At 46.3% G+C, this 26,709-nt stretch overlaps 1 protein-coding gene across 2 annotated transcripts in view; it reads right to left on the bottom strand.

Moving 5' to 3' along the window:
* Window positions 1–26,709, bottom strand: part of TFCP2L1 (transcription factor CP2 like 1) — a 48,982-nt gene that overhangs the window by 16,885 nt on the left and 5,388 nt on the right. For both annotated transcript variants that reach the window (XM_075001397.1, XM_075001399.1), the window contains exons 2-7: window positions 24,078–24,229; window positions 6,845–6,921; window positions 5,310–5,415; window positions 4,958–5,064; window positions 4,130–4,282; window positions 1,587–1,697 (exon numbers count right to left, since the gene is read on the bottom strand). In XM_075001397.1, coding sequence (XP_074857498.1) covers window positions 1,587–1,697; window positions 4,130–4,282; window positions 4,958–5,064; window positions 5,310–5,415; window positions 6,845–6,921; window positions 24,078–24,229 — 706 coding nt within the window. The remainder of the gene's footprint in view (window positions 1–1,586; window positions 1,698–4,129; window positions 4,283–4,957; window positions 5,065–5,309; window positions 5,416–6,844; window positions 6,922–24,077; window positions 24,230–26,709) is intronic.

Raw genomic sequence — 26,709 nt, 5'->3', positions numbered from 1 at the left:
AGGAGCAGCAGGCACAGGGATCTGTGCTCTGCATTTCAAGAGGACAGAGGCAGTACCAGATTTGTTCTAGTGGTGTTTTCTCCACGTCCTCCTCTTCACAAAGCTGGTCCCAAACCAACACTGAGCCAAAATGTGCTACTGCTTTCATCTGGGCAACATCTATACATCAGCCCTCATTTAAACCAGGATGTGGCGCACAACACAGAAATTTCCCAGCTGCCAGATTCTGGTCTCAGTTATAAATCCCAAGTAACTCCAGACTGGAATGACTAAGTAATTAGATGAGCCAGAGGCACATAGATCAAGTTACCTCAGGTCAACAACGGTGTGGGAGCAGAATCTGGCCTGGTCCAGACAAAGTTATCAGCAAAGGAAATTATAAATAGGGGCAATAGGAAAACCTACGGCTACCAAAAATATTGCAGACATGGGCTGGATTCTACACTCAATTTTAGCGATGTAAATCTGAAGTAACTTTACTGAAGCCAGTGGAATTGTTTACAGTAAGGTAAATCCAGAAAAAACATCATCATCTGGCCCTGTTAAGAACCCATGAAAATAGCATGCAGTGTCTCTGTTTGCAGTGATAAAGGAGACAAGCTGTGGCATTCTTGGAGTTTTATCACCTCCACAAATATAGCTTTAACTCTTAAGCAACTTGGGCTAGAGGATTTCCTGATTCAATGTGCTGAAGAGCTCTGTATCTGTCCATGTTGTAGGATTATGTCTATGCATAGCAGGGCCTTGCTAGCAAATGCTTCTGAATTATAAAGCAAATTCTAGGGTATCTGATCATTCCAAGTATCTACTGACCAAAAAAACAAACAAACATTCTCTTCATGATTGGGCAGAGCTTCTTTAAAACAAGCAGAAAGAAAATGAAAATCAGGCACACCAGGGAGAAAATATTTAAAATTTAAAATCAGATCTTCCCATCAAAGGCAGTTCTCAACTAAAATGCCAGACCTGTAGAACAGTCCCATAAGGGAGGAGATACCTGACTCCTAAACAGATTATCAATGTACCCTTGGCTAGCGCTTCAGCAGCCAAATACGGATTATACACAAGCGTTTGTGTACAGTGTAATCATGGCATTAAAAAGACAAAGTGATAACCTACACAAAACGTTCTTTGAACATGAGCCCATTGCAGACCCACATTCACTATAATGTCTTGTTCTAAAGGATATCCATGAAAGAATGGAAATCCCAAACTGGACCTTCTATCCCGGCATCCTGTCTTTGATTCCAGCCAGTATCAGATGGTTCAGAGGAAAGCTAAGCCACCTTTATGGAACAGTTATTCAGAGGGGACCGCTCATGGAGAGACCAGAGTGAAAGACAAACCAGACATCAACTGGGTTAATTGCCCTAGAGCATAAAGGTCCAAAATCCTTTATAACCTTGAATACTTAATAAACCTTTTTATGAAAAATTTAATCCCTTTTATATTAGATCCACTAGGCTCTCGCTCTCGATGAGATCTTGCCAAGGGGAACCTCACAAACTAATTCAGATGTAATTCCCTTTACCATGTTAAGTATGTAGCCCAACATAGGAAACCAGTGTGATGTATACGCATCTCACCTCTGTGAGGATGGTCGTGTCATAAGAGGGCTGGTATTTTTCCTTCTCTTGGGCAGTCTTCTTCTCCATCTTCTCTCTGTCAGTTTTCTGCTTTCTGTCAGCTCCCTTAGGCTATAAGCACAGAGCACAAGCTTTTCCTTATGCCTCACTTCACAGGGTGGCTAGCAGGGGGGCCACAGGTTTCATCTATCTGTGCACAAAAGCCTCATTGACATCAGTGGGCACTCTACTCATGAAACAAGGACAGGACAAGGCCTCTATTTTTCAAGCAGCAGTTCATATAAAAAAATTCTCTACTGTATCGAGAACATTCTTTGTTAATACAGCCAAGCATGTTGTCGTTCTTAAACATGTTGCTCGCTATACAATCTATGTTTTCACAGCACAATGCCCAGGGATTTGACACTCTTTTAGACCCTGAGCCTGTGATGGCGGACCACATTGTAATAAGCACCTGTGTCATTTCTTCAGGAAATATAGATATAATGAAACTGAAGAGGGATCAGAGTGGATCATGGTTACCACTCCCTTCCTCTCACCCCACCCATCTATAAGGAAGTTTAGATTCAGACCTAACCCAAAACCAATCACCAGTATGGATTAGAGTAGCTACTCATTCCAAGTTTGCCAAAAAGCTTCAAACATGAATAGAGAAAACTAGGTTGTCCGTCCTCCTCTCCATTGCATGGCCTGGAGAGGAACTACTCAACATGACTTATAAGCAGAGTCTGAGGGATTTGGGCTCATGTGGGTGATTCCTGCAGGTGGGCTCTAAAGAGGATGGAAAGAAGCTGTTCTCAGTAGTGACAGATGGCAGAACAAGAAGCAATATTCTCAAGTTGCAGTGGGGGAGGTCTGGGCTGGATAATAGGTGAAACTGTTTCATCAGGAGGGTAGTAAAGCACTGGAATGCGTTACCTAGAGAGGTGGTAGAATCTCTATGCCTAGAGGTTTTTAAGTCCCAGCTTGACAAGGCCCTGGCTGGGATGATTTAGTTAGGGTTGGTCCTGCTTTAGACAGGAGGCTGGAGTCTATGACCTCCTAACGTACCTTCCAGCCCTTGGAGTCTATGATTTAAGACCCTTCAAATGCTAATCGGAGAGTAGTCGAGGGAGTAGTTATGCTCCTCCACTATTCAAGAAGAGTTAACCAAAAATTCACCTAGCTAAAAAGAGGGCCAAATTTTGCTCTCAGCTCTATGGGTGCAAATCTAGAGGAAATACTCTGGAGGTTAATCAGTGTAATAGAGCCAATATTGGCTTCAGTATTGTAACAAAGAACGACAGACGTTACCAAGGGCCTGGAATGCAACAGGCACAGTAATTCACAGCGGCTCTTGGCTCTCCCTTTCCCACTCCTTGTGTCTCAATGGGCAGCATCTTTTGCAATTGCAGCAACTGAGATGAGAGCTTTAGTCTGTGTGCTGGTATCTTCCCAAGAAGCCATTACATCCCCAGTAAGCAGAGCAGATTGATTAAAATTCCAGATAACTGGAAGACCCTAGAACTGGGCTAATCAGTGGGGCCCATAGCCAATACAAGTCCCATGGCAATGTGGGAGGAAGACTCTGGCTCCCTGGGGGCGAAAAGGGCAGGGTCTAGAGTAGTCAGCCCTTTGCACCACTCAGCCCACAGCTCTGAGCTCCCCTACCCACTTCAAAGACACACAGAGCAGTGCTGCCATGGCATTTCAAAAGGGCCTGGAGCACTGGGATCCTCTGAAACGACAGGCCCTGAGGCAACTGGCCCCTTTGCCTCCTCCCCTCCCGCCACTGGCAGACCTGGGGCTGACCGCCGTCTGTATTCATGGGCTGGACTACTGAAGGTAGCTAGATATACGGTTCGCTTTGAGATCTCCATTGCTAGACATACTAGGGCTGGGCAGGCGGGCGCAACATGCAGCTCTTTGAGCAATCATATGGGGTTCCCGCTCAGAAACACACAGCAGGAGTGCCGTCCGCCACTCTGTGCGTGAACCGCACCACTCGCTGGGAGAAGCACGTGGCAGTGATGGCAGCTCTGGTGAGTTGCTGGTATCAATTTTGGGTAGGGGACTGGGAGTGCCTTGCACTGGGGGAGCAGGAAGACACTGAGTTAGAGCAGGGGGAGGGGGACTGGGTTAAATCAGGGTGGGATGGTGGGTACTGCCTGGCTCTGGAGGAAGGAGAGGTCACTGAGTCAGAGCAGGGGGAGGGAGGGGGCTGGGAGTGTCTGGCTCTGGAGGAGGGGAAGGGGGATTGGGTTAAAGATGGATCAAAATAAGTCGTAGTACGTTACTCTTTGTCCTCTATCCACATGGCTCTTTGCACTCTATCCATGTGGTTGGCCGCCCCTGCACTAGGCTGCTGTGCCTTTTCCACAACAGGTACCACGGAGAAAAGAGTAGCAGCACCACTTGTTTAATACTTTTATTCATCTGCTTTAACCTAATGTCTGAAATACTAATACAAACATTTTTAAAACCTTACCCACGGCAAAATAAACAAACATTCTCCACATCTGAGATGCTGGAAAAAGTTTGGGAAAACCAGAAGTAGCCCATACCTTGAAGACTTTGATCTGGCAGCTGGCAGAATGCAAGTGTTCAGTATATTCGCCATTCTCATTCTGTTTAAACGTGTCAATTTGTATCCTGAAAGGCACCCCTTTCTCTCCACCATGTTTCCTGGGGGTAAATTCTGTGCTGATACAATGTACCTGGCAAAATAGAAGCAGTTTTTGACACGAGATGGCTCAAAGTGCCAACAAATAAAAAAAATAAATAAAAATAATAATAAAAAATCGGAATGTCAAGCCCCCAAAGTTCAAGGATGTACAGGACTGGGGTTTTCAAGTTTAGTTCTGGCCCATCTCTATTTTGTTGGGAAAGAGTTCAAAACAAAATAAGAAGTGTTTGGAAGAATGACAGGCTAAGCGGCTTGGAGAAAAACTGAAGCTAGAGTAAAGCATGCTTTGATTTTGCATTGCATACACACAGGTTAATAAATAAATCAATACTTGATAGTAAGGGTAAGAAAGCTCCATGAAGTCCGAGATTTTGCCAACACTGAGCCATCTGGGGGATTGACAAAACTAGAGTTTGTGACCTTTTTGAAACCCATCTTTAAGAGGAGAGTTGATAGCTAAAGAGACATACAGATCGTTCTGTCCACAACAAAGCCCATACTACGGGTCAAGAATAGAAGACGCAGTCCCACTCCCAATACTAAATTGGCAGGTGTGAGTGTCCTAAACACATCAATGCATACACTCCTTGATGGAGCATGGATATTTTCATTAGTATATTTCTTTCCCTTGGTTCAGGTACTTGTTCAATCTATAGGCATCAACCATTCCATTGGCTGCATGTGAATCCATCCATCCATTCCTTACCTGAATAAATGCAGATGCTCTTTTGGATGGATCCCACAGAAATTCAACAGTGTTGAGCTGGGTCGGGCTGGCTTTGGGATCTAAGATACCGACCGACAGTGGGATATCTGTAGAAGAAAACCCCTAAAATTTTAAAAATATTAAATTGAAGACAACCGACCAAATTTCCATACAGTTACCAGACTCATTAGATAAGCCAAGACCACCAAGGACATATCCAGTTGAAACCAACGCAGCTGTGCTTTCTTTCACCCCTCTTTGCACCATTACAATTCTTCTAAGAGACAAGCTCTCACATCACTCTCAGCCAACTTCCAAACCCTTCAGGGGAACCATAATGAAATAGTCTCACCTATATCCAAGATGCGGTCCCCAGGCCGACTCCATCTCCAGCCCTCCAGCTGCTGGTGCTCTGTGTATTGCAGCCGCCGGTCATGGAAAACCACACGAATGATGCTCTGTTAAGAGAGGATTCACAGATGAATTAGGTCAACCAGAAGCCATTTTTCCTGAGATGTTTTTGGTTTCCCAGTGTCAGAGATGGGAGTCTGGTCTGTTCCTCCTCCACATGTCTAAGTCCCATTGAGGAGGAGAGCAGAGCGTCCCAATGAAAGCTACCCATCTCCGTCACACAAAATGCCCTTGAGAGATGGTTCATCAAGGCCAGGATCTCTTTGCACTTCAGAAGCCTCATCAGCAGGAATTTGCCTTGATGCCAGCAATCGACAGCCAAGCCACTGATGTAGGATTTGCTCCAAGGAACCTCTTCTGGTATAGGCTAGGAAAGCCTCTGTTTGCACCAGCAGAGCCTGCTCCCCTCTCATGTCATGTTTTGACTGGTGAAACTACATCAATGGCCAGAGAGCTGATAGCCAGAATCTGAGCAAATGCCCAAAGGAGGCAAAGCCAAAGAGACTTGGCACTAATGTATCACTTTGCCCATGCAAAGCACTGTACCTACCACAAGATAAGCAACCCTCTCACCTCCCAGTTTCCCAAGGACGTCCACTGTTTTGTCGCCATCCTTTCAGAATGTAAGAGAGATTAATTTGCATCTGAATTAGAGAAAGGCCCAAACCAAAACCTAGATCCAAGCTCTTGGGAGCCGCTGTGCAAATATGAACCCAGAGCCGCATTTTGAAAATCCGTCCTGCCGGGAGTTGAATAAAACATGGAATCCAAGTACGCTTCAGCTTTGGAGAGTGTCTAAATCCAGATCTGGATCCAAATTTTGCAAAATGCCCTCCCACCCCCCACTCTCTCTAATGAAAATCCCTGAATCAGAACCACAAGAATTTGGGCAAGGACGGCCTGAAACTAGAACCAAGATCTGGACCAAATTTTGCAAAATTCCTATATTTGGGAAATCCAAACCCCAAAGTCAAACAACCCAGAACTCAGGATGTAGTTCTGTATGTTGGGGTTGGGTCCACTAGTAACAAACATGAAACTGTGTAAAACCTGAGTGACAAAGCGATGTAGAAAGCTGGGGTCCTCCTTCTGAAAATGTATCTGAGCCCACGTATGTAGAAGCTGGGGTTGGTTTATAGCTTTGCATGGGTTAAACCAGTAGAGGGAGTGATCCTTAATGGTTTCAACCCAGTTTAGCTTCAAATTTTGGGATTCATCTGAACCCAAAACTCAGAGTGAAACTCTGAAGGCACAAATGTGACCAAAGCAAAGGTTTAGACGAAACCCTGCAAAGCAAAACTGCAGAGTTGCATGCAGCTGTAACCGACTTTGAATTTAACTGGGCCCCTCAGTCCGGCTTCCATTAAAGTCAATGGCAAAGTGTCTCCCATTGTCCTCCATGAAAAGCAAGATTGGGGCCTTTATTTGTGTTTGTATGTAGTAGCAGGAAGAAAAGAAATCTATATTTCTCCTTACCTTTACATATTTTGTGTTTAAATCTTGAAACTCTCCCAATTTCCTATTCTCAAGTAGACGGATTTCATAAGACTGACCTAGAGTTTAAGGAAACATTTCCAAGGTGTTTAACATGTTGTAGCAATGAGAGAGTCATGCTGGCATTTATGTTGCTAATAAAAGCACAAGACTGATCAGGGAAGGCTCATTCTTGGCAACAACTTGTCTGTCCCATTAACGCAGGGCAGAAATTTGAGGGGATGATGGTCCTGTGAGCACTGGGGGCTCATTTCCCAACTCTGCCACAAACTTCCTGTTTGACTCTGGGAAAGTCACTTAATCTTTGTGCTTTCACTCCCCATGTAAAACGGAGACAATAGCACTTACTCCTTTTTCTGTCTCATCTACTTGCTCTGAGTCTTGAAGTCTCTGACTATATATATGTACAGTACCTAGCACAACAGGGGCTCTGCGCTCTCCTAGATGGCAAGGGACAGTAATTTGGGACAGATCTTGCTTTCCTTATCATGGTCTTGGATAGGATTTTTGGGAGCACAGTGATCACAAGGTTGAGCTTGATTGTGGCCTTCCAACATACAGAAGTTAGCTCTGATGCTTGCAGTGAGGAATCCCTCAGTGACGGGAAACCAACTGCCAAGTATTTGTTTCTTGTTCATTAAGACATCTGTGTCTAGGCACATATGTTGATGCTATTGTCTGGACCTGATAAGCCACCTGGACACAAGATACCAGACCCTGGGCAGTTTGGGCATAACCCACTCTGTTCAGTGAACCTGTGCCTGAGCAAGGGCAGGACACTGTCAGTACAATAACTGAAGGGAGCAGATGCACAACTGCTGGTTTTTCCTGTTTCTCTTGCTGCCTCTCCAGCCCTTTTAGTGAAGAATGCAGATCATCCTATAACAAGGCAATCTGACACAGTGATTAGTTCACATTTTCTCGTTTAACCATGGTCGTCTTATCGCTGATCCTCCAAAAGACTGAAGAGCAGATACGTCTGCCCCCAAGCAGCTGCCAATGGTAAAGGGAAAAATGCTACATTTCTGGATTCAGATCTGTAAATAGCAGTAGATTTATGACCGTGGAGCTACTGGAAAGACATTGCATTAGAACAGGGTTCCTCTTGGGAATCGTAGCATTGCAGGCTGGCAATGTCACTGTAGCACAGGGGCAGTCCAAGCTTATTCTGCTGCGAAAAGAAGAGTAGAGAGGCCATGTTCTAGAGTCAGCGTTTGCCCACCACTCCCGCAGGTGTCAATGGGAGTTCCACAAGCAGGCGTGGCCCTTGAATCCAACAACTGGCTAAAGGAGAAAAGAAAACCATGGGGAGCTACAAATTCATCACTTGGTTTTAGAAACAGTGTACCTCTCAGCCCACATTTTGCAAAACCCACCATTTTTTATTTCCAAGGAGAGCTATTGTTTGTGGCAAAACTGCAAGGGTTGGACTGAAAGAGGGGTGGTCTGTAACCGTTAACCCCAGCACAATGCCATAGGGGCAGTGTTTCTCAACCAGGGGTACATATACCCTTGGGGGTACACAGAGGTCTTCCAGGGAGTACATCAACTCATCGAGATATTTGCCTAGTTTTACAACCAGCTACATAAAAGACACTAGTAAAGCCAGTACAAAAAGCTCATTCAGACAATGACTTGTTTCTACTGCTTCATAGGCCTTACACTGAAATGTAAGTAAAATATTTCTGTTCCAATTCATTTGACAATAAAATTGTAGAAAGTCAGCAAATTTTCAGGAGTCATCTTCTGTGCTATTTTTGCATTTTTTTGTAAGTAATTTAAGTGAAGTGTAACTTGGTAGTATGCAAAACAAATCCGACTCCTGCCAAGGCTACAGTAACCTAGAAAGGTTGAATGGCCCTTGTTTCAAGACCACAAATTACCTCAGGACCATGTTTCTCAACCAGTGGTACACATACCCTTAGGGGTATGTGAGAGAAGTTTGGGGGTACCCCCCTTTTTTTTTTTTAAAGGAGTAGTTATAAAAAAGGTTGAGGGACACTGCCATAGAGCATCCTGTGCTCATATTAGAGAAACAGACTGCTGAGTATTCTCCTGATGAGCAGTGTCACTTTATTCACCTGACCGTTTCAGAGAGATGTCGTCCATTGAAACACAACAGAAATGTCACTTCTACAGACTTCGTAACGAAAAGTCAAGCACATGCTTATGTAGCTGAGCACCTCCACTTCCGCCACTGGAACTTACAACACTTAAAGTTAAGCACATGCTTAGTGCTTTGCGTGACTGGGACTTTCCTCAGGCCTCTAATGCATTCCTGGAATTGCAGCCAAACGCCCATAAAAGCCCCAGGGTTCATTTACAGAAATGATGCATTTAATGGAAGACACAGACAAGCAACTGGATGATGTGGCCATAAACGGGAGGAGAGACAGGACAATATAATAGTTCTATTAAGGTAAATGGTAGGAGAGTTTGAGAACTTCTAGCTTAAGTGCCTTCCAGCACCTATCAAATGCTAATGCAAAAGCGCTTACTCTGCATAACCCAAATGAGTATACAGTAAAACCAAATTATTCCCAGGGCCCAATTCAGATCCATTTACACTGATCCAACCCAGGGGCATCCCACCAAAAACCTAAAAGTCTTACGCTAGTGTAAGCCCCCGCATGTTCCCACTACTGCTATTTCTTTAGAGCAACACAGATTTTGGCAAAGGCAATTGGAAAAATCTGGCTCATTGAAGGTGGCTCCGTCGGGGTCTAACTTTTATTGGCAGCATAATTTTATATATCTCATTGCCTCAATGGGTTCTGCTCCTTACAAATTCCTCTTGTATTTGCAGAGATTTACTCTGCAAATCTTAACCCAAATAATCATCACACAAAGCCTTTGTTAGTATCTGAGAGATCATAGACTTCCTTAGAGGTACAGGGTCCAAAGAGGGTCTTTCTAGGCTTGTTCTACAGAAGGGGAACAGAGAGAGAGGCTAAGTGACTTGTGCAAGGCCAGAGTGAACCAGTACCAGCACTAGAATTCATGAGTTTCTGGTTCACATGGAACAGGACAGCTTGATACTTGATGAATTCTTTGTTATGGGAGCTCCCATCCGCCCCTGTTGTCCAGCCTCGGTTTACCATTAGCTGTTCATATAAAACAAAAGAGATTAATGGGCATAAGAAAGTTAGCCTAGAAGAACTGGGGCACAGGTTTCTGGAATCACCAGGTAAACCTTGTGCTTTCCTACCAATAACGAAAGATCTATTCACATTGAATACAAAATGAAGGTTTAAATGGTCAAATGTGTCACATATGAAATTATCACTGAAGTCACATTCTGATTGGAGAAGACCTTTAAATTGGCCTCTTTTTTATATAGATATGTAGGTACATATGCAAAATAAATAAAAAGCCATTGAACTTAATGTGGACCCTGTGAAAAACCATCACCCAAAAGCAACCTTCAACTTAAGCATCAAATACAGATTTCCCCCCAAAATAATTGTATATTAAGGAACATTTATGTGTAGGGAGATCAACCTGGAACAATCACCTATAGAAAACACTTCCCTTCCTCAACCACAATCAAGTTCTAGAATACAGATCAGATTAACATTCCTACCTGCATTGCCATATATATCATTAACACCGGTCCTTTTTCTTATAAAAAAGAGGAGATGGTACTCAGCTGGCTCCCCCACCCCTCCAATCCTGCGGCTGGGGCTGCTGAGGAGCCGCTATTATATAGCGGCAAGTATCAGCACAAAAACAAAAACACACGCACTGATTAATGCCAAATCATGGCAGGAACTGGCTATAATATAAGGGCAGTGGTACCAGCACAAATCAGAAGCTAAAATGTTCACTCTCTGCTAAGCCTTCCATCAGTGTCACAATTAAAGTGTGTCTGAATTAACCTTGTAATTAGGGGTTGCATTTTCTTCCCAGTTACAATGTAATCTCACTGAGAGAAGAGAATTTGACCCTACATCAACAAGACAGATATTCTCTCCCACTGACAGTACCTTGGTATTGGTAACACTTCAGGTACCACATTCTAAAAAGTACACCTCCCTATGGTTTAATCCACTGCAGCAGCTTGTAGAGGGGGTTTTCTTTCGTTCATGGCTGCTGCAACCTACTAGCTAGAACTACGTCCATCTTTCACCACTGCTGACAGAAACTGTAGTGTAGACAGGGCTCAGGCCTTCGTGCATTTGTACCACAGCACTGTCTGGACCCACTCTGAACAGGATTTGATGACACTGTGGTAAAGATGCCCAAGCCCTGTCTGCACCACAGTTTTCACCAAAGACAAATTACACAGGGTCCCACTTTCACTCTTCTGAGCACAGTAGTGTAGCAGTGTGTAAATAATTGCGGCCATCATTGGGGCCAGAGCGAGAAAGAACAAATCCAAAGACCAGTGATTAGGGGACGCATCAGGGAGCAGCAAGCCCAAAATCCAGCTCCCCTGCTCCTGTGACTATATTTATACTCACTGCGACAGCTTCAGCAGGAGCCTGACGGGCCATGCAATAAAAATGTATCATAGATCCACGATTAGAGCCCACTCCGGAGAAGCACGAGACCCCAGTCTAATGTAGAGGCAGGGATGGTTCACCTAACACCGCTCCTGACACGAGTGCAGAGGACTCAACTAGATGGCCCCTCAAGGCCCCTTCCCAGATCCCATAATTCCTTCTACCATTCAGGGAGGGGCAGGAGATGGGCATGCATATGCTTAGGGCTTGGCAGCAGTGCAAATACTCAAGAGGGAGACACCTGAGCACCAAGGGGATTTTTCCTGGAACATTTAAGCAAGTGCCAAGTTCAGTAAGAATGTTGAGGAGCGGAGCCTAAAATTGGGACTTGCCACCTAAGTCCCTTTTGGTATTTCTGTACTGCTAGTAAAACTTGTCACAGCCAACGCAGACTAAGGGGTGCAAACTATAGAGCACTGGCCTTATAGACTCAGAGTTGTGAGTTCAATCCTTGAAGAGGCCATTTAAGGGCCTGGGGCAAACAGATTTAACAAAAAATTCTCAGAGAAGGTGCATGGTCCTGCCAAGAGGGCAGGGGACTGGGCTCGACCTCTCAAGGTCCCTTCCAGTTTTATGAGATAAGTCTGTATTCATTGGGACATACCGATTTCCTCAGAGGCGGGACAGCCCCAGTGTCTGGGTCACAGCCAGAGCCTGAATGCCTGCATGACAACTCAACAGTTTCTTCACCCAAGCCTGAGTTAGCAAGCACAGGCCAGCCAGGGATGTCTAGTTGGAGTCTCAGCAAATGTGAGCCAAAATGTCCTGTCTTCACTGTGTTTTTACCTCAGGCTAGCTCACACAGGTTTGATACCCTGCAGTAACAAACTAAAACACACTAGCAGCAAAGACAAGGCCAAAGAGGCACTGTGCCCCACACTGCAACCTTCACAGGCACTTGCTAGCCTCTGACCTACTTTTATTACAGGGAGTCTTTTGGGAGAATGTTGTACGGAAGTTTGTATTTTAAAAGGGCAGTTCCTCAACAGAGATTTACACAACCCCATTACTAAGCAGGAGTTTATGAGCTGTTGCTCTACAAACAAGACTAAGATATGAGAAAGTAGTAAACCACGCAGGCACACAATGTTCCTAACGTGTATTTCATGAAGCGCTTAAAGAGAGATTTAAAGGCCATTTACTTTTGTAACTTTTATTGTTCCTGAAAATTAATGCAGCATAAACTTTAATTGTTGCTATCATTAGCAAACTTCTGGCACCCATGTTCTTTTATCACTTAAAAAGACGTCACTAGACTAGACCACAGGCTAAAAAGATACAAGCCAACCCTTAATTTCATTAAGCTCCAGCAAGTCATCAGCAGTGTTCACAAACTCCATAAGCTGAGCACCTGTGCAGCCACTGAGGGGAAATTCAAATGCTGCCCAGCTGATTAGTACAGCACACACAGCCACCCTGAGCCAGCACAGTGCGTCTCTAGCGCTGGTGCACTTCTACACACGCCTCAGTGCATGCAACAAAACAATCCACACATGGCAGGGGGAAAAAAAAAAAAAAAAAAAAACCTACGGGGAACATTGGTCATTAGCAATCCTAAAGTCTTCTGATTTTAAGAATTGTTATTGTAAAATCTTAAGGTGCACTCTGAACATACTGAATACTTGCCCACACAGCTACAAATCGTACGGCACTACCAGCTTGGCTTTACGTTTCTAATGCCATTTCTATTGCGAGTCTTGGTTTCCTACGCCACACAGTAACATGTTATGCTGATTTCCAGCGAGAGCTTCAGTATGCCAAACCAATCAGTTCCAGACCTGCTTAGAAAAGTTACTAGCTCATGTGGCTAGACTACAAAATTAGGTTTTATATGCATAATGCTGACCAAATCAATGGAAGCCAGAGTAGAGAGAGATACAGGGCTTAAAAAGACTCAACTGGGACTAAACTGAACGATGGGCCACACCAAAATTGTGTTTAGCAATGTAACAGGGACCTGCCAAATGCAGCACTGATAAAGATGAAGGAACATGCCCAGCTCAATCCATCTTGGAGGCGAAGGAAGAACTCCTTAATGAGAGCATTCAGAGGGATGGGCCATCAGAGAGAATTTGCTTGGACTAGTTAATAAAGCCTCAGGCTAAAGCAACCAGAGATTTTCAGGGCACAGGGCCACCTGATTGTGCATTCTTTATGCCATGCACATACTTCAGACAGACACAAGCAAGAGTGAAACCATGCTTCCTGCACACGGAGGGGCTGACAGCTTCCGCTGACCCGAAGCAAGGTGGGGTGGGGCCAGTGCTGTGCCCCCCAGGGCCTCCAGTGGAAGGGGTGGAGTCAGGGCATCTAGCCCCTAGCCCCACCTGTAGCATGGCGCTGGGTCCCCAGCCCTCAGAGCTGCATGGAGCACTTTTAAGGGGCCCTGGGTTCCAGCTGCCACCAATGCCACAGTAGCAGCAGTGGCGACCCAGAGCCCTGGGCCCCTCTGAATTGCCAGTCCCTGGGCCACACACATACCGTCGGGAGGCCTGCCTGCACACCCCCCTGTGCACACAGGCATTAGCAGCGCCAGGCAGGTGACAAGTCTCCCATCCCAGGCCACAGTGGCTCTGGAAGCTGCACGAGAGGTTTAGCCACTGACAAACCTCCAAGGGAGATTTGATGGAACCCTGGGGTGGGGGGAGGCGGAGATTTGGGGGTGCCAGGAAATGCAACCCCCACATGCCCCCCTATGTCCCACTATTCAGGGGTTTCCCACCAGAGGGCTATGCTCGCAGGCAGTTTCTGATCTGCTTTTGGCAGGACACAGTTCAGGTGTTCTAATACATCAGTTCTTGTGGGTCCAGTGTCCTTGTGGGGGGGCAGGGGGAGACCGTGAGTGAGTTTCATGAGGGAACCAAGCCAGGGCAGTATTAAACTTGCTGGGGCCCAGCTCAAAGCTGAAGACCCACTACTGGAGGCTGACGCTCAGGTCTCCCAGCCCTGCCACCTAGGAGCTGAAGCCAAAGCCTCAGCAACTTAGTTATCCAGGAATCCCCGTGTCCTGGGCAACTGCCCTATTTACTACCCCTCCACCCCCAGAGCTGGCCCAAGCTTTTACGTGCCGAAAAACCATTATTGTGCCACAGGTGGGCTGTGGAGTTTTCATAGCATGTTGGGTGGGCCTCCGAAAGGAAAAGATTGAGAACCCCTGTTCCAATACCAGTGTATACAGACATCCTCCCAACAGTGCTCTTCCTGCAGTTCTGCTCTCCTCTTGTCAGGCCTTTGTCCCCTCACACCCGCCTTCTCTTCCATGCACATCTCTTCCCCCCAGTACCTCTGAAACACTGCAGAGCCAGGCTTCTCGGAGGGAAAAGCTCAGCTCCCTGCACCAGCACCCAGCTCAGCCAGACTCTGCTCAAAGTTCTGCAGACAATCTAGTTCAGTGGTGGGCAACATACAGCCCAGCGGAGTTCTCTGTGTGAACCACAAGCCCTTGCGTTCACTCAAAGGGTTGCCAGATTCTGCTGGTTTTCATCCACAGATTTTTTTCCCCTACCATTATTATGAAAGCGAAACACACAAAGCAAGTGTGCATGAAGTGAGGTGCATGCTGATTGCACACGATGGTTACCATAGAAGAGCCATGAGCTGCTTCTGCATCCAATCAAACGACTGCTACTCAGAGGAGGAAAAAAATACCCAAAAAGTTACTTGAGTAAAAAGACAGCTGTTTTCACTTCTGGATACTTGAGTACAGTCAATATGCAATGTGTATTGACATGAACTTTTACTTAAGTCATCTTCCAGAGGGACTCTGGTTATTTGTACTTAAGTACATTCCCCCACCCCAGCCACCGTACAAGTAATGTTCTGGGTACTTTTTGCATCTCTTTTGGTGCTACGATTCCACCAGTACGCTCTGCAAATTCTAGGCACGCAAGTACAGTTAGCCAAACTACCCTGTCCCAGGAGATCACCTTTGTTATGACAATCTTGGTGCACTGAGACAGAGGGTCCACCCATGTGGCCTACTCAACTAGCCTAATGTGCCCTTCACTGCTCTAGTTTGGCCTTTCCTTAGTCTTTTTTATCTGTGTGTGGATTTTCCATCCACACGCAGAATAAATTTTTAAGTGCACGACCAGTAGGAACAGAAAACCTAGTCATGAGCATTGGGATCTCTCTTGAGCGGCTGCACAAGCGCACAGCTTACAGGGAAGCCTGCATACAGGTATTACTTTCACTCATTTGCATGGTCACAAAGATCCTTTGCTCAACTTTGGTTAATAACTCCTCTTTGGCAAGAGGTTCTGCAGCATGTTCCAGTTCCTAAATTATTCACCTGTGTACAACAGGTTCATATCCTGGGGTGACAGATGACACCACTTACTCTGGGTCCATCTGCTACTTGGCCTTGCCTGTTGTTTATAATGATTTTAGCAGCAGGGCAATGAGATAGTCCTCTCTCTCTCTCTCTCTCTCAGGGAAAAGTTTTCTCCTTTGCCTCTGGAATCAACAAGCATCTAGCATGTTTCAGGTGTAATGAGTACATTTCAGTTACAGGTTCAGTACCTCTGACTGTTCAGATCCCACCCACACTGCCACTGGGTAAAAAGCCCTATCTGGCTTGCAGCTGATACTGTCTGTCCAGGTATGCAGCTGATACCATCTGTTGCGCAAGTTTCCTGGCTGCAAGTTTTGACAGTGAGATTTTTAGGTCTGTTGTGGTGACCTTTGATTCTTTTGTGCCTTTTACTAGACTAGTATTTGCACATGTTTACCAGGTAACCAAGGGGAAGGCTGACCTTGGGAGTCGGGGTGCTTGAGTAGAACGCAGAAGAATGGAGGTTCAACCCCCAGCTCTGCCATAGGCTTCATGGGTGACACTGGGCCAGTCACTTAACCCCTCTCTGCCTTAGGTCTCTATCTGCCAGAAGCAGGTCATAATACGCTGTCTTCTCTATTTACATTAATTATTTGGACCGGGGCTATTGCAATAAGTTTGTACAGGACCTCGTGCCTTTAGCTCGATTGGGATCTCTGTGCACAATTGCAATACAAATAAACCACGAGGTCTTGTGGAAAGTCAAGTCCCTATTTCTCTGTTCATTAGCCCTTGTGCTAGAAAAGCCAATCCACCTAGTAGCACACACTGAGGATGCAGCGGGAGAGATGTGTGTCATGTTTAGCTTCTATGAAAAGTTTTTCACTGTCTGAATAGCTCTTATGCAAGTCATGACTCGGATTACTAGGAATAATGAACACAAATGGATTAACCTTTAGTACCAAAAATAGAGCACCTCACAATGACGTCACAAGAGATGGTCAGTCTCCTATTTCCAGAGAGGATAATGTTTTCTGTAGTGCAGTGCATTAGTGACAGAAGCAGAGCACAACAAGAAGTCCTGTGGCACCTTACAGACTAGCAGATATTTTGGAGCATAGGCCTTCATGGGCAAAGACCCGTTGAGCAGACGTCCTGACATTGCCCAGTCAGAGCTCTTTAAGCCTTCACCTGAAGGCTGCCTGAAGGATGAGAATGTATTCCAATACCTGGGCAATCACTCCTTGTTCCCTCTGCTCCAAGTAACCAGTGAAGACTAAGTTAGTGCCACATGTGCCCTGTGAGGAAGGGGACTGTGATACGGAGAGAGACCATTAGGAAGTAGCCTGACACCTTCCGCTCGTTTCACGTAGAACATGTGCAACCCCTGTGACACGAAGCTGTAATTACAGGTATTACATCAGCACAAGAAGCATCTGCTGGGTTTCCTAAAACATCACACTGAAAAAAATTCAGGGGAGAAAATGAAGTAAAGTTGTCCCCTAAGAAGTGTGCAACTCCAAATTGCTCAGCAGGAGGTATCTACAAAGCTAGTAACCAGTACTGAGAGCTTTGTCAGAACAGGGAGCCGCAGCACCCTTTGAACTGCAGACTCATGACCTGAAATACAACTTCTGAATAAACTGCAAAGCAGAAACAGTTACTTGGGACACTGTCTCCTGGGATGGACAGGTGCTCTAATTCAAAAATCAAATGCAGTAGAAATGTAGGAGATATTTCTGTAGCAAAGTTACATATACCCCAACTCAGAGATGAAAAATATGAGGTGCCAACAAAGTAAGGTTCATGAAAGTGTGCCGGAAGTCCTGATGGTTGTAATCAGTGAAACAGAGCCCAACCCTGCAGGGTACACACACTTGGTCTCACCTATACCAGCAAAAATCCACCACTTCCCACCAGTGTGAGAGTAGAACCAGGTCCAGTAGCCTCAGTGGAAGTTTTGCCTAAGTGAGGACAGCAAATGCACTGAATTCCATTTAATCCAGGCTGGAGTAAGAGAGGATAGCAGGAAGGATTAACCACCAGTCTCACAGGTTAAAGGGCAGCCATGAGATTCCTCTTTCTTGTGAGCAGTTGTGCTTTGATGCTCTGCTTATTCCAAGATGCTGGTCCCCGATCCCAGATTGATGCAGACCTGAGGGATGGTGTGATCTGGAGGTAGCAAGTACACATCCTATGCTGCCATGTGGAGGTAAAGCTGCCAAGTGCATGGGGCAAAAAAAGCTGCTAGCAAAATTCAGGGACTGGGGTATGACGCCAAGATCCGAGCTAGACTTGCTTTCAGTTGAGGGATGAGGGCCAGCTCCTTGCCCAGAGAGTTTGAAGCTAGGTCTACGCTCTCCCTTCTGTTGGCAAAACTTACATGGTTCAGGGCTGTGAATATTACACACCCCCATATGCAACATAAATTGCACCAGCAAAGAAGCCTACCAACAGGGTGGCACTGAGGGCATTTGCTCCAGGGTCCAGCGATTCAAACAGGCCTGGGGTTCTCGCCACCGCCGCTGTACCAGCAGTGGCAGCCAGAGCCCTGGGGCCCTTTAAATTGCTGCTCGAGTTCTGCGCTGCACGCTGTGATTAGCGCTAAGGGACCAGGGAGAGGGGGCACAGCATCGTGCTATAGGCAGCATGCAGGGCTGCTTACTTAGGCCCCATCCCCTCCACCCTTAGCCCTGCCCCTTCTGGCTGCAAAGAGCCCGCCTCCCCTCCCACCTTACTCACAGAGGCTGACAGCTCCACTGACCATATATGTAGCTTGTTGGGGTGGGTTCAACATGTTGATGGGAGAGCTCTCTTCCACCATCCTAGAACGGCTACACGAGAGATCTCACAATGGGACAGCAGCGCTGTGGTAAGCTCTCTAGCTTAGACCTGGCCTAAAAAGTGCCATGAAAGTGAAGCAAAAGACCTTTATAACCAATTCTGATAAATGAAGTGAAGCCAGGGACAGACCTACAATGTGTCAAGAGATATAGATTCTGCAGCACCTGCAAAGCTCATGTTAGCAAAGGACAGGCCAGAAGGGAAGTTAATCCTTTGGAAAGCACAGGATACTGTCAATAATTGTAATGATACTTGGAAAAAGAGCCAATTTCTCTAGGTCACACAAAATGAAAATATTCTTGCAAATGCAGCTATAATTAACCGAGAACCACACCCAGTCAGGTGTCTCCCAGCTTTCTGTACTCTTCATTTACACAAATAAAACACTGTTCCAGGAAATGCAGTCAAGCAGAGTCATGACCCTATAAAAATTCACTTCCGTGAGAGTTAACAGCAATATAAAACAGCTTTCTTCATTTCCATAAATCCCCAAATTAAAATCCAATTCTCTTGATAACAGAAGTACTGTGGCCAGATCGGAGACTTAAAATATAATCAAAGGTGAAGAGTTTCTTCCTACTTCCTTCTCTGGATAGCTCCGTCTCCTCCCCGACAACTAGGATTTCAGGGCAACTTATTCAAACCACCTCACTTTCCTGTGCTTCCCAAGTGTGCACTCTCTCCTGCTGGTACAGTTACTGGAACTCACTTTCATTTGCCCTTTCCCACATTCAGGATGGTAACCCTCTTGAAAAATATCTGGGGGATGGCCTGTCCTATTAAATTTGTGCAGAACCTCACACCTTTAGCTTGGTTGGGCCACCATGCACTTGACTGCACTATAAGCTTGGCTGTTTGAGGACTTGCATCCACACACCTCACTGCTACATACCAAGCGGTGCAAATTATATTGGGATGTCCATAGTAAGATTGCTGCTAGAAAAGATTTTTGAAGACAATCCACTATAGGAGCTTAAAGAGCACTAAATTCTAAAAAACAGGCTAGCTCCAATAATACTTGAAAAACACTGGCCTCAAGTGGGTCCATTATCGAACAGTGGCAGCTAGCAGGGTTCTGGCTCCAGATGCACAAGGAATGCAGGAGCGTGGGGGAGGAGATGGTGAAAGATGAGACTGAGGAGTCAGTCACTAGAGTGCAAACTGGGTGGATCCAACTATACAGTTATTTGACCTGGAGGCTGGGTCTCTAACTGCAGCCAATGAGAATCTAGGGTTTCGATCTCTGGCAACCAAACTTTGGCCTCTTGTCAGCTTAATAGAACACCTGAGATTAAATTCTTTGGTGTCCTACATAACCCCTCCCCAGTGACTCTTCAGGGCACACAATTCTCTCATAACCTGGGAGTGCTCTTCAGTCTCCACACACCCCACCCCACATTCCAGGGAAATCCAGTCAAATCCTTCTCCACAACATCTGACCTTTCCTCTTTCCACACAGCTAAAAAACTCCTCCTGACCCCAGTCATCTGTTCCTAAAGTGCACACCCTTCCCCCACATGTGGGGAGAAAAAAATAAAAGTGTCTGGTGACCCGTGAGGGACTAACTCTGGTGAACCACGTCTGGCCTACAGGTCAGTTGTTGCCCACCCCTGTCCTAGCCAGTTCTCCAGGCCCTCTCACCCTCTCCAGCTCCCTCTATTGACCACTTTTCCACCAAGTTCAAGATCTTTGCCATCACCTTCAAAAGACTTAGTCCTGCCCATCCTCTTATTGAATGAAGGAATAGTCTCAGTCAGTAAAGCCAACATCAAGGTCCCGACTACTGAGTTTTCTTCCAAGTGTGTCCCTGACATGGGACATCCTTTCTGAGCTGGTCCACAAATCCTCCCCCCTCCCCACATTCCCTACCCATCTGCTTCATTGGGTCATATCTGGCATTGGTTTGTGAGCTCTTCAAGGAAGAGACCAGGCCTTTTAAAATGAAGTGGAAGTTTTATGACACATAAGACTCAGATCATTTCAGTGGAGAAGGCCATTTTCCTCAAACCAAAAAAAATATTGGAAGACTTTACATTTTGTTTTTAAACTAACAGATGTGCATCCTACTTTTCTACTCCAGAGAGGTCAATGGTCCCACAAAGACTTTTAACACGCAAGAAATGGGAAGGAGACATTTATAAAAACGCATCTCTGAGAGTCTAGGGACACAAGTGCCCATTTAAATCAGACCTCACCATCCGCCAATTCAAAAGGACTCTGTCATGTGACTACACAGCACGTTCTGATTTATTTTTAAATTAGTGCAGACCCACAAGAAAAAAAAAATATATATATAAGTTAGTTTACAGACCCACAAGACAAATATATATTTCAAATCTGGTGAATTTTAAATCGCTTCTCCCCACCCCACAAGAGGTTACCTCAGAAATACAATTCCAAATCAATGCCTAGACTACTACAAGCTTTGGCTTTTGCTCAGAAAAGGCCAGGTTTACATCCAAGCAAGAGATGCGTTAGCAGGGCTCTGGCAACTTTTCCTGAACCAGCAGGGTCCAAAGATTTGTGTCTCAGGGCGGTATAATGCAGCAGTTCTCAACGTTCATCACACTGTGCCCCCTGCGGACACCAAAAATTACTCTATGACCTCAGGAGGGAGAACCAAAGACCAAGCCCCATCACCCCAGGTGGAGAGAGGGAGCCAAAGCTGAACCCCAAGAGCTTCTGTCCAGAGTGGGAGGCACATAACCTTGGGCCAATGCCTAGGGCCAAACACCAGCCTTGGCAACCCCATTAAAGTGGGATCAACTGCCCTACAGTTTGAGAACCCCTGGTTCAAAGCCAGGCCCTACCGAGCTGCAGAAAGCTAAACCCCCTTCTTCCTATTAGGAAAGGGGATGAGTGGAGCGCAGAGCAGAGCTGGCTGTGAGTATATAGGAGAGACAACCTACCGGAGAGGGACAACATACCTTCAAGCACGTGCATGCCTTGAGCATGCGTGACATTCACAAACACCCAGAGCCAACCACTCAAGCAGTGCATTGATCCCAGTCAGGCCCTCCGCATGAACCTCAACTGCAAGCAAGCACTCTAGTCATTTAGGGTAGTTATGTCCTGCAACCAGACACCCGTAGCTGGCTTGTGCCAGCTGACTCAGGCTCATGGGCATAGGGCTAAGGGGGTGTCTAACCACAGTGGGCACAGGCCTTCTGGGACCCTCCTGTCTAGAAGCAGGAGAGAGAGGAATTCCTCATGCCTCTTCCTCCCCAGAGCACATGCCCAATACACAGCCCGATTCATAACAGAGTTCGTCCAGTCTAGCACTCAAAAAGAAAATGCCCGTTCACATTCTGCTCCGTTCATGCTCCTCTGCACTGCACTTTGCTACAGCCAGCCAGGGCTGCAGCCAGCTTGCTTGTGAACCTTTTAGTGACAAAGCCAAAACCAGACCTTCCCCTCCTCCTTTAGCCAAATCCATTCTAGGAGGGATTGTCAGAAATGGTCATCGTGGAGGTCCCAAGAAGGAGGGAGAGAAATTGTTCTCCTTAGCCTCTGAGGACAGGACAAGAAACAGTAGGCTTGAACTGCAGCAAGAGAGGTTTAGGTGGGACATTAGGGAAAACTTAATGTCAGGGTGGTTAAATACTGGGATAAATTGCCTAGCGAGGCTGTGGAATCTCCACCACTGGAGATATTTAAGAGCAGGTTAGATAGACATTTATCAGGGATGGTCTAGATGGTGCTTGGTTCTGCCTTGAGGGCAGGGGACCAACTGGATGACTTCTTGAGGTTCCTTCCACTTCTAGTGTTTTATGTTCTAACACTGGCCCCCCTCTGCTCCCACTGAAGTCACAGCTGAGAATCCCACCCTTTCCCCAGGAGCAGAATTAGGCCAAAGTAGAGGACTTTTGAAAACCCCACTCTGTGTTTCCATCACAATGTGCAAGCCTGTTGACTTCCGTGGGTTCAAAATTTTCTAAAAAGGGCAGAAGCTGGGACACACAGGAGAGGCAAGAAAAAGCAACGACTGGTACATAGTCAATGTCCACATGTTGAGGTGCTCAAACACCACACAGAGGTGCTCTCTGAAACTTAACCCTGCTCCACACACACACACACACTCTCTCTCTCTCACTCTCTCTCTTCCAGCTTTGGTTTTTAAAACTATTCAAAAGTTAAATTACAGCAAACAAAAACAATTTTATTTCCGAGTAAACTCATCCACATGGTAGTTCTGATGCACTAGAACTTCCCTGCATTAATTCCACACCTTTCACTGATTTGCCTTCGTTTTCTGAACACCCTCTTATAGCCAAGCCCTTTGTTTTGTTTTTTTTACAAGAGATACCCAATTTTAAAGCTGTTGACAGGGAAAAAAGCCTAAGGACACAATGGGATTTATCAGGAGACGTTTAAATATTATCAGCCTCACTTTACAGAGGGAGCTTTAACTGCCCCATTCAGGGAAATCTGATTGTCAGCCAAGAGCTCTCTCCAGCCTCTGTATGCAGAGCCAAGCAGAATAATTGCAAATCAGCATCTCCACCATTCTCTGGGGCTAAGGCTGAGCAGGAGGAGAGCAGCTGGATACCGGTCTAAATTATTTGGCACATAAAGATGCTGTTTTGCTACTGGGCTGTAAAGGCTCCCATATCCTCCATGACCCGAAGGCCTTTTCATCAAAAGATTCACCAGCAGTTCTATGCTCTTTTGATCAGTGCAGATACTGACCAGCTCTGGTTTTTTCATGGCTCGTATTTGGTGCCCTTATAATTTGGGAGCATGCCATGTATTGAAGCAGAAGGGGCCATAAACACTGCAGGGAGATGCCTTTTAGTATGTCATCTGGCAAAGACTTTGGTTTATGACCAGGCAGAAAACAAATGTAGTTATGATTCATGCCCAAAAAGGCCCAGCTGCAAAGCCATACGCTGCAGAACCCGTATCTTGAGGGTGCTATAAATGGCCCCTTAGGCTAAAGGCCAAATTCTACCCCCAGATGTGTGCGTGAATCGTGCCAAAGGTGCACTGGAGGTGCACGCACGTTTGCCTGGGGGCACAAGTTAGCCTGCAAAAGGCAACACGGAACCTTGCTAAACTGCAGCGCAGTAACCTGCCAAGTTAGAGGCTTAGCTTTGCCACCTGCAGACACATGGAGCAATGACATTCCACCACCGTGTTGAGAAAGGGCCACTACAAGCAGTCACACTCTTCAAGGAATAACACTGAAGCATCGTCTACCTTCCTGCCCCATCCACTGGCAATTCCCTGCCACAGAAGTAGGGCACGCCTAACTCAGCTGTGACAGTGGTACTCCTTACGCCCACCAGTTCGCCAGTTTCACCCATCAAAACTGGGCTCCTTCCCCCCATTGCTGACATACTAATGCACGTCACATTTCCAATCGTCTGAGCACCATCCAGCCTCTATTACATGAAAATGAGTGGGCCAGACCCCCAACTAATGCTTACCCCCATGACATCAGTGGTGCTTCACAACCAAGACCAGCTGTAAACCTGACCCACTAATGTATGAAATTCAAAAGTCTTCCCCACCCCCACAAAACAGAGGAGTATTGTTCAACTGTGTCCTCGTAAGCCATTTCCAGGGGACATTCTTTCCTTTAGTTGCTTACCTTGGTTGAGATAGGTAAGGGTTTCTTCGTGCAACTTCACAGCTGGGGATGTGGCAGTGCAGAGAACATACTGAAACGGAGGCAGTTTGGGGTCATTCTCAGGAGACAGCTGGGGCTCCTCCTGTTTGAAGATGGGCAGTGCGAGAACATCCCTGAAACACAGAGTAATACACATTTTCTTCCTGACACTTAGAGGCACACAAGCTGGGGAGAGATGACAGCACTTGCTCTCATCAAGCTGGTGTGCTAAAACTAGAAGTGTAAGTGCAGCAGAATGGGAAGGCAGGCCTCACTATATCCCTTTGATCATGGCAGCTAGCCCCTCACACCACCATGGCTACCCTTCTATTTTTAGAGCACTGGCCAAATCAGAACAAGCACATGTGATGTCTCCTCAAACTGGAGTTTACGCCTTCCAGCTCTAACATGGATATTTCTTCTTAGAGTAGGAAGAGTTTGGCTTCTGCAGAGTAACGAGGCATGGTATCCCCCTGCTCAGTAACCTTGCACCAGACACCCTTTAGTGCCATGGGGTCCAACATACTAGCCACATGTGAAGTCTGGACAACATACAAGTGTCATTTGAAGACACAAACAATATCATCAACGCTAACTCAGGAGAATCCCAAATATCTCTTGGGAAGATAGGCACACAAACACAAGCATCCTAGAAGAGTTGAATGTGACCGGCATTGAAGCCATTATTATTCATCAACAACTTTGTTGGACAGGTCACGTGGTTTGAATGCCTGATTGGCACCTCCCAAAACAGATTCTGTTTTCTGAGCTGGAGGAAGGACAGAGGAGCACCGGGGGCCAGCAGAAGCAATATAAAGACATGCTGAAGGCACTCATGAAAAAGCACAGCAGCGGCATCAACACTTGGGAGAACCTTGCCAAGGACTGTCCCCAGTGGAGAATGGTAGTCCGTGAGGAGGTGGCGCAATTTGAGAGGTCCTGCCACAGTGCAGATGAGGGGAGGTGGAGAAGAAGAGAGCAGCAAAACTGTCTTGCACCCCTTCCAGCATCTACTAACACCAGTCCCTTCTGTGATAAGGCCTATGGCTCCAGAACTGGGCTGATCCACCATCAACGGACGTCCTACTCTTTATGGAGTGACCGCCAAGAAAGCTGGCCGGTTGAGCGTGGCTAGTTGGCTAGAACAATACATATATTTTAGAATAACGTGGCTAGTTTGCTTCAGAACCGGTTGGACACGATAGCTTTAGTACACAGAATCAGTCCACTGGAAGGGCCTCAAGAATTGTATGATTTAATAGAAACTGGACCTGACTGAGAAGCAGATTTTCTTCAGGGGAGAGAAGAAGGGCAAGACCAATGAAAACTAACATTTCTATAAAAACAAGCAGCCTTCTGAAGAAACGTTTGGGGTTTCCATCCAAAAGAGAAAAGCAGGGGAAAAAAAAGAAAAACCAAGAAGAAAAAAAATAGAACTTGCTACCTGCCCATCAAAGACCGCCTGATTAATTCTGAACAATCACACCACAGCCACTTCTTCTCTCAGAAGTTAGGCCCCCCTCCTTGTGCATGCTAATCTCATCAATTTACTTCTCCTCACAGAAAGTAGCCTTCTTCCCCCCAAGCTATGCCCTCCCTCTACCTAACCCTTCCAGTCCACCACATAGCCATGCCGCTCCCTCCTGCAAAGCAGAGAGACTCCCCATAAATAGACCCTACCCTCCAAAAGCCAGGAAGCTCCCCCTGAACTAGTCAATCCTGCAAAATGCAGCCCATTGCCCAACAACTGGAGTGACTGATTAATAACAGTGCTAGTTAGGTAGTGTTGCCAGATGTCCCGCAATGTGTGGGACAGTCCTGAATTTCCTTGACAAATCCTGCATCCCGCATTTATGCGCAAATGTCCCACTGGGCATTTTTGCGTAAATGGAGGATGTGGGATTTGTCAGAGAAATTCCATCCTGCAACTGGAAACCCTGCAGCTGGGGCTGCTGTCCAGAGCTCTGTACCCTAGCCGGTTCCCAGCTGTGGGTTCCTTCTGCCCTGGCTGGGGATCATGTGGCTGGAGTGTCTGTCAAGGGCCCCTCACACCAGCCGTCTCCAAGCCGCAGTGTCCCCAGCTTCTGGGTTTTCTGCTCCCAGCCAAGGATCCAGCGGGGCTGTGTGGTCCCTCTGCACCCCCAGCCAGGGACCACGGTTCCCAGCTGCAGGGCTACGTGGCCCAGATGCGGGGACCCACTTCTCCCCATTTTTGGAAAACTTATGCGGGACAGACAGCCATGCTGGGGATCCTGCAGCTGGGGCTGCCTGTCCCACATAAGTTTTCCAAAAATCTGGCAACCCTATAGTCAGGTAATCTCAGGAGAAAGAGTGAGGAGGCTGGGGGAGGCCTGGCCAGAGTTAAGTAATGTAGTAATAGGGTTAATGATGATGATTGTTGTGGAAGAAGGCTTATTCTAATATTCAACAGCCACTCTGCTGTGCAGGCACTTTGTATGGCCTGGCATGCCCCTTACCCCTCTTGCTACCATGTTAAACAGCTTCTGGATTTGGCCCACTAGGAGCAACATGCTTCTGTATGTACTGATTGCACCAAGAGATAGTGCCCTGCCTTGGAATTCAGCTCAAAACACTGTGTCTCAGTGCAGGGTTT

Source organism: Carettochelys insculpta, chromosome 8 (genome assembly GCF_033958435.1).
Source record: "Carettochelys insculpta isolate YL-2023 chromosome 8, ASM3395843v1, whole genome shotgun sequence".
Classification (NCBI taxonomy): domain Eukaryota; kingdom Metazoa; phylum Chordata; order Testudines; family Carettochelyidae; genus Carettochelys; species Carettochelys insculpta.
The sequence above is the reverse complement of the archived record's forward strand: the minus strand, read 5'-3'. Positions and strand labels throughout refer to the sequence as shown.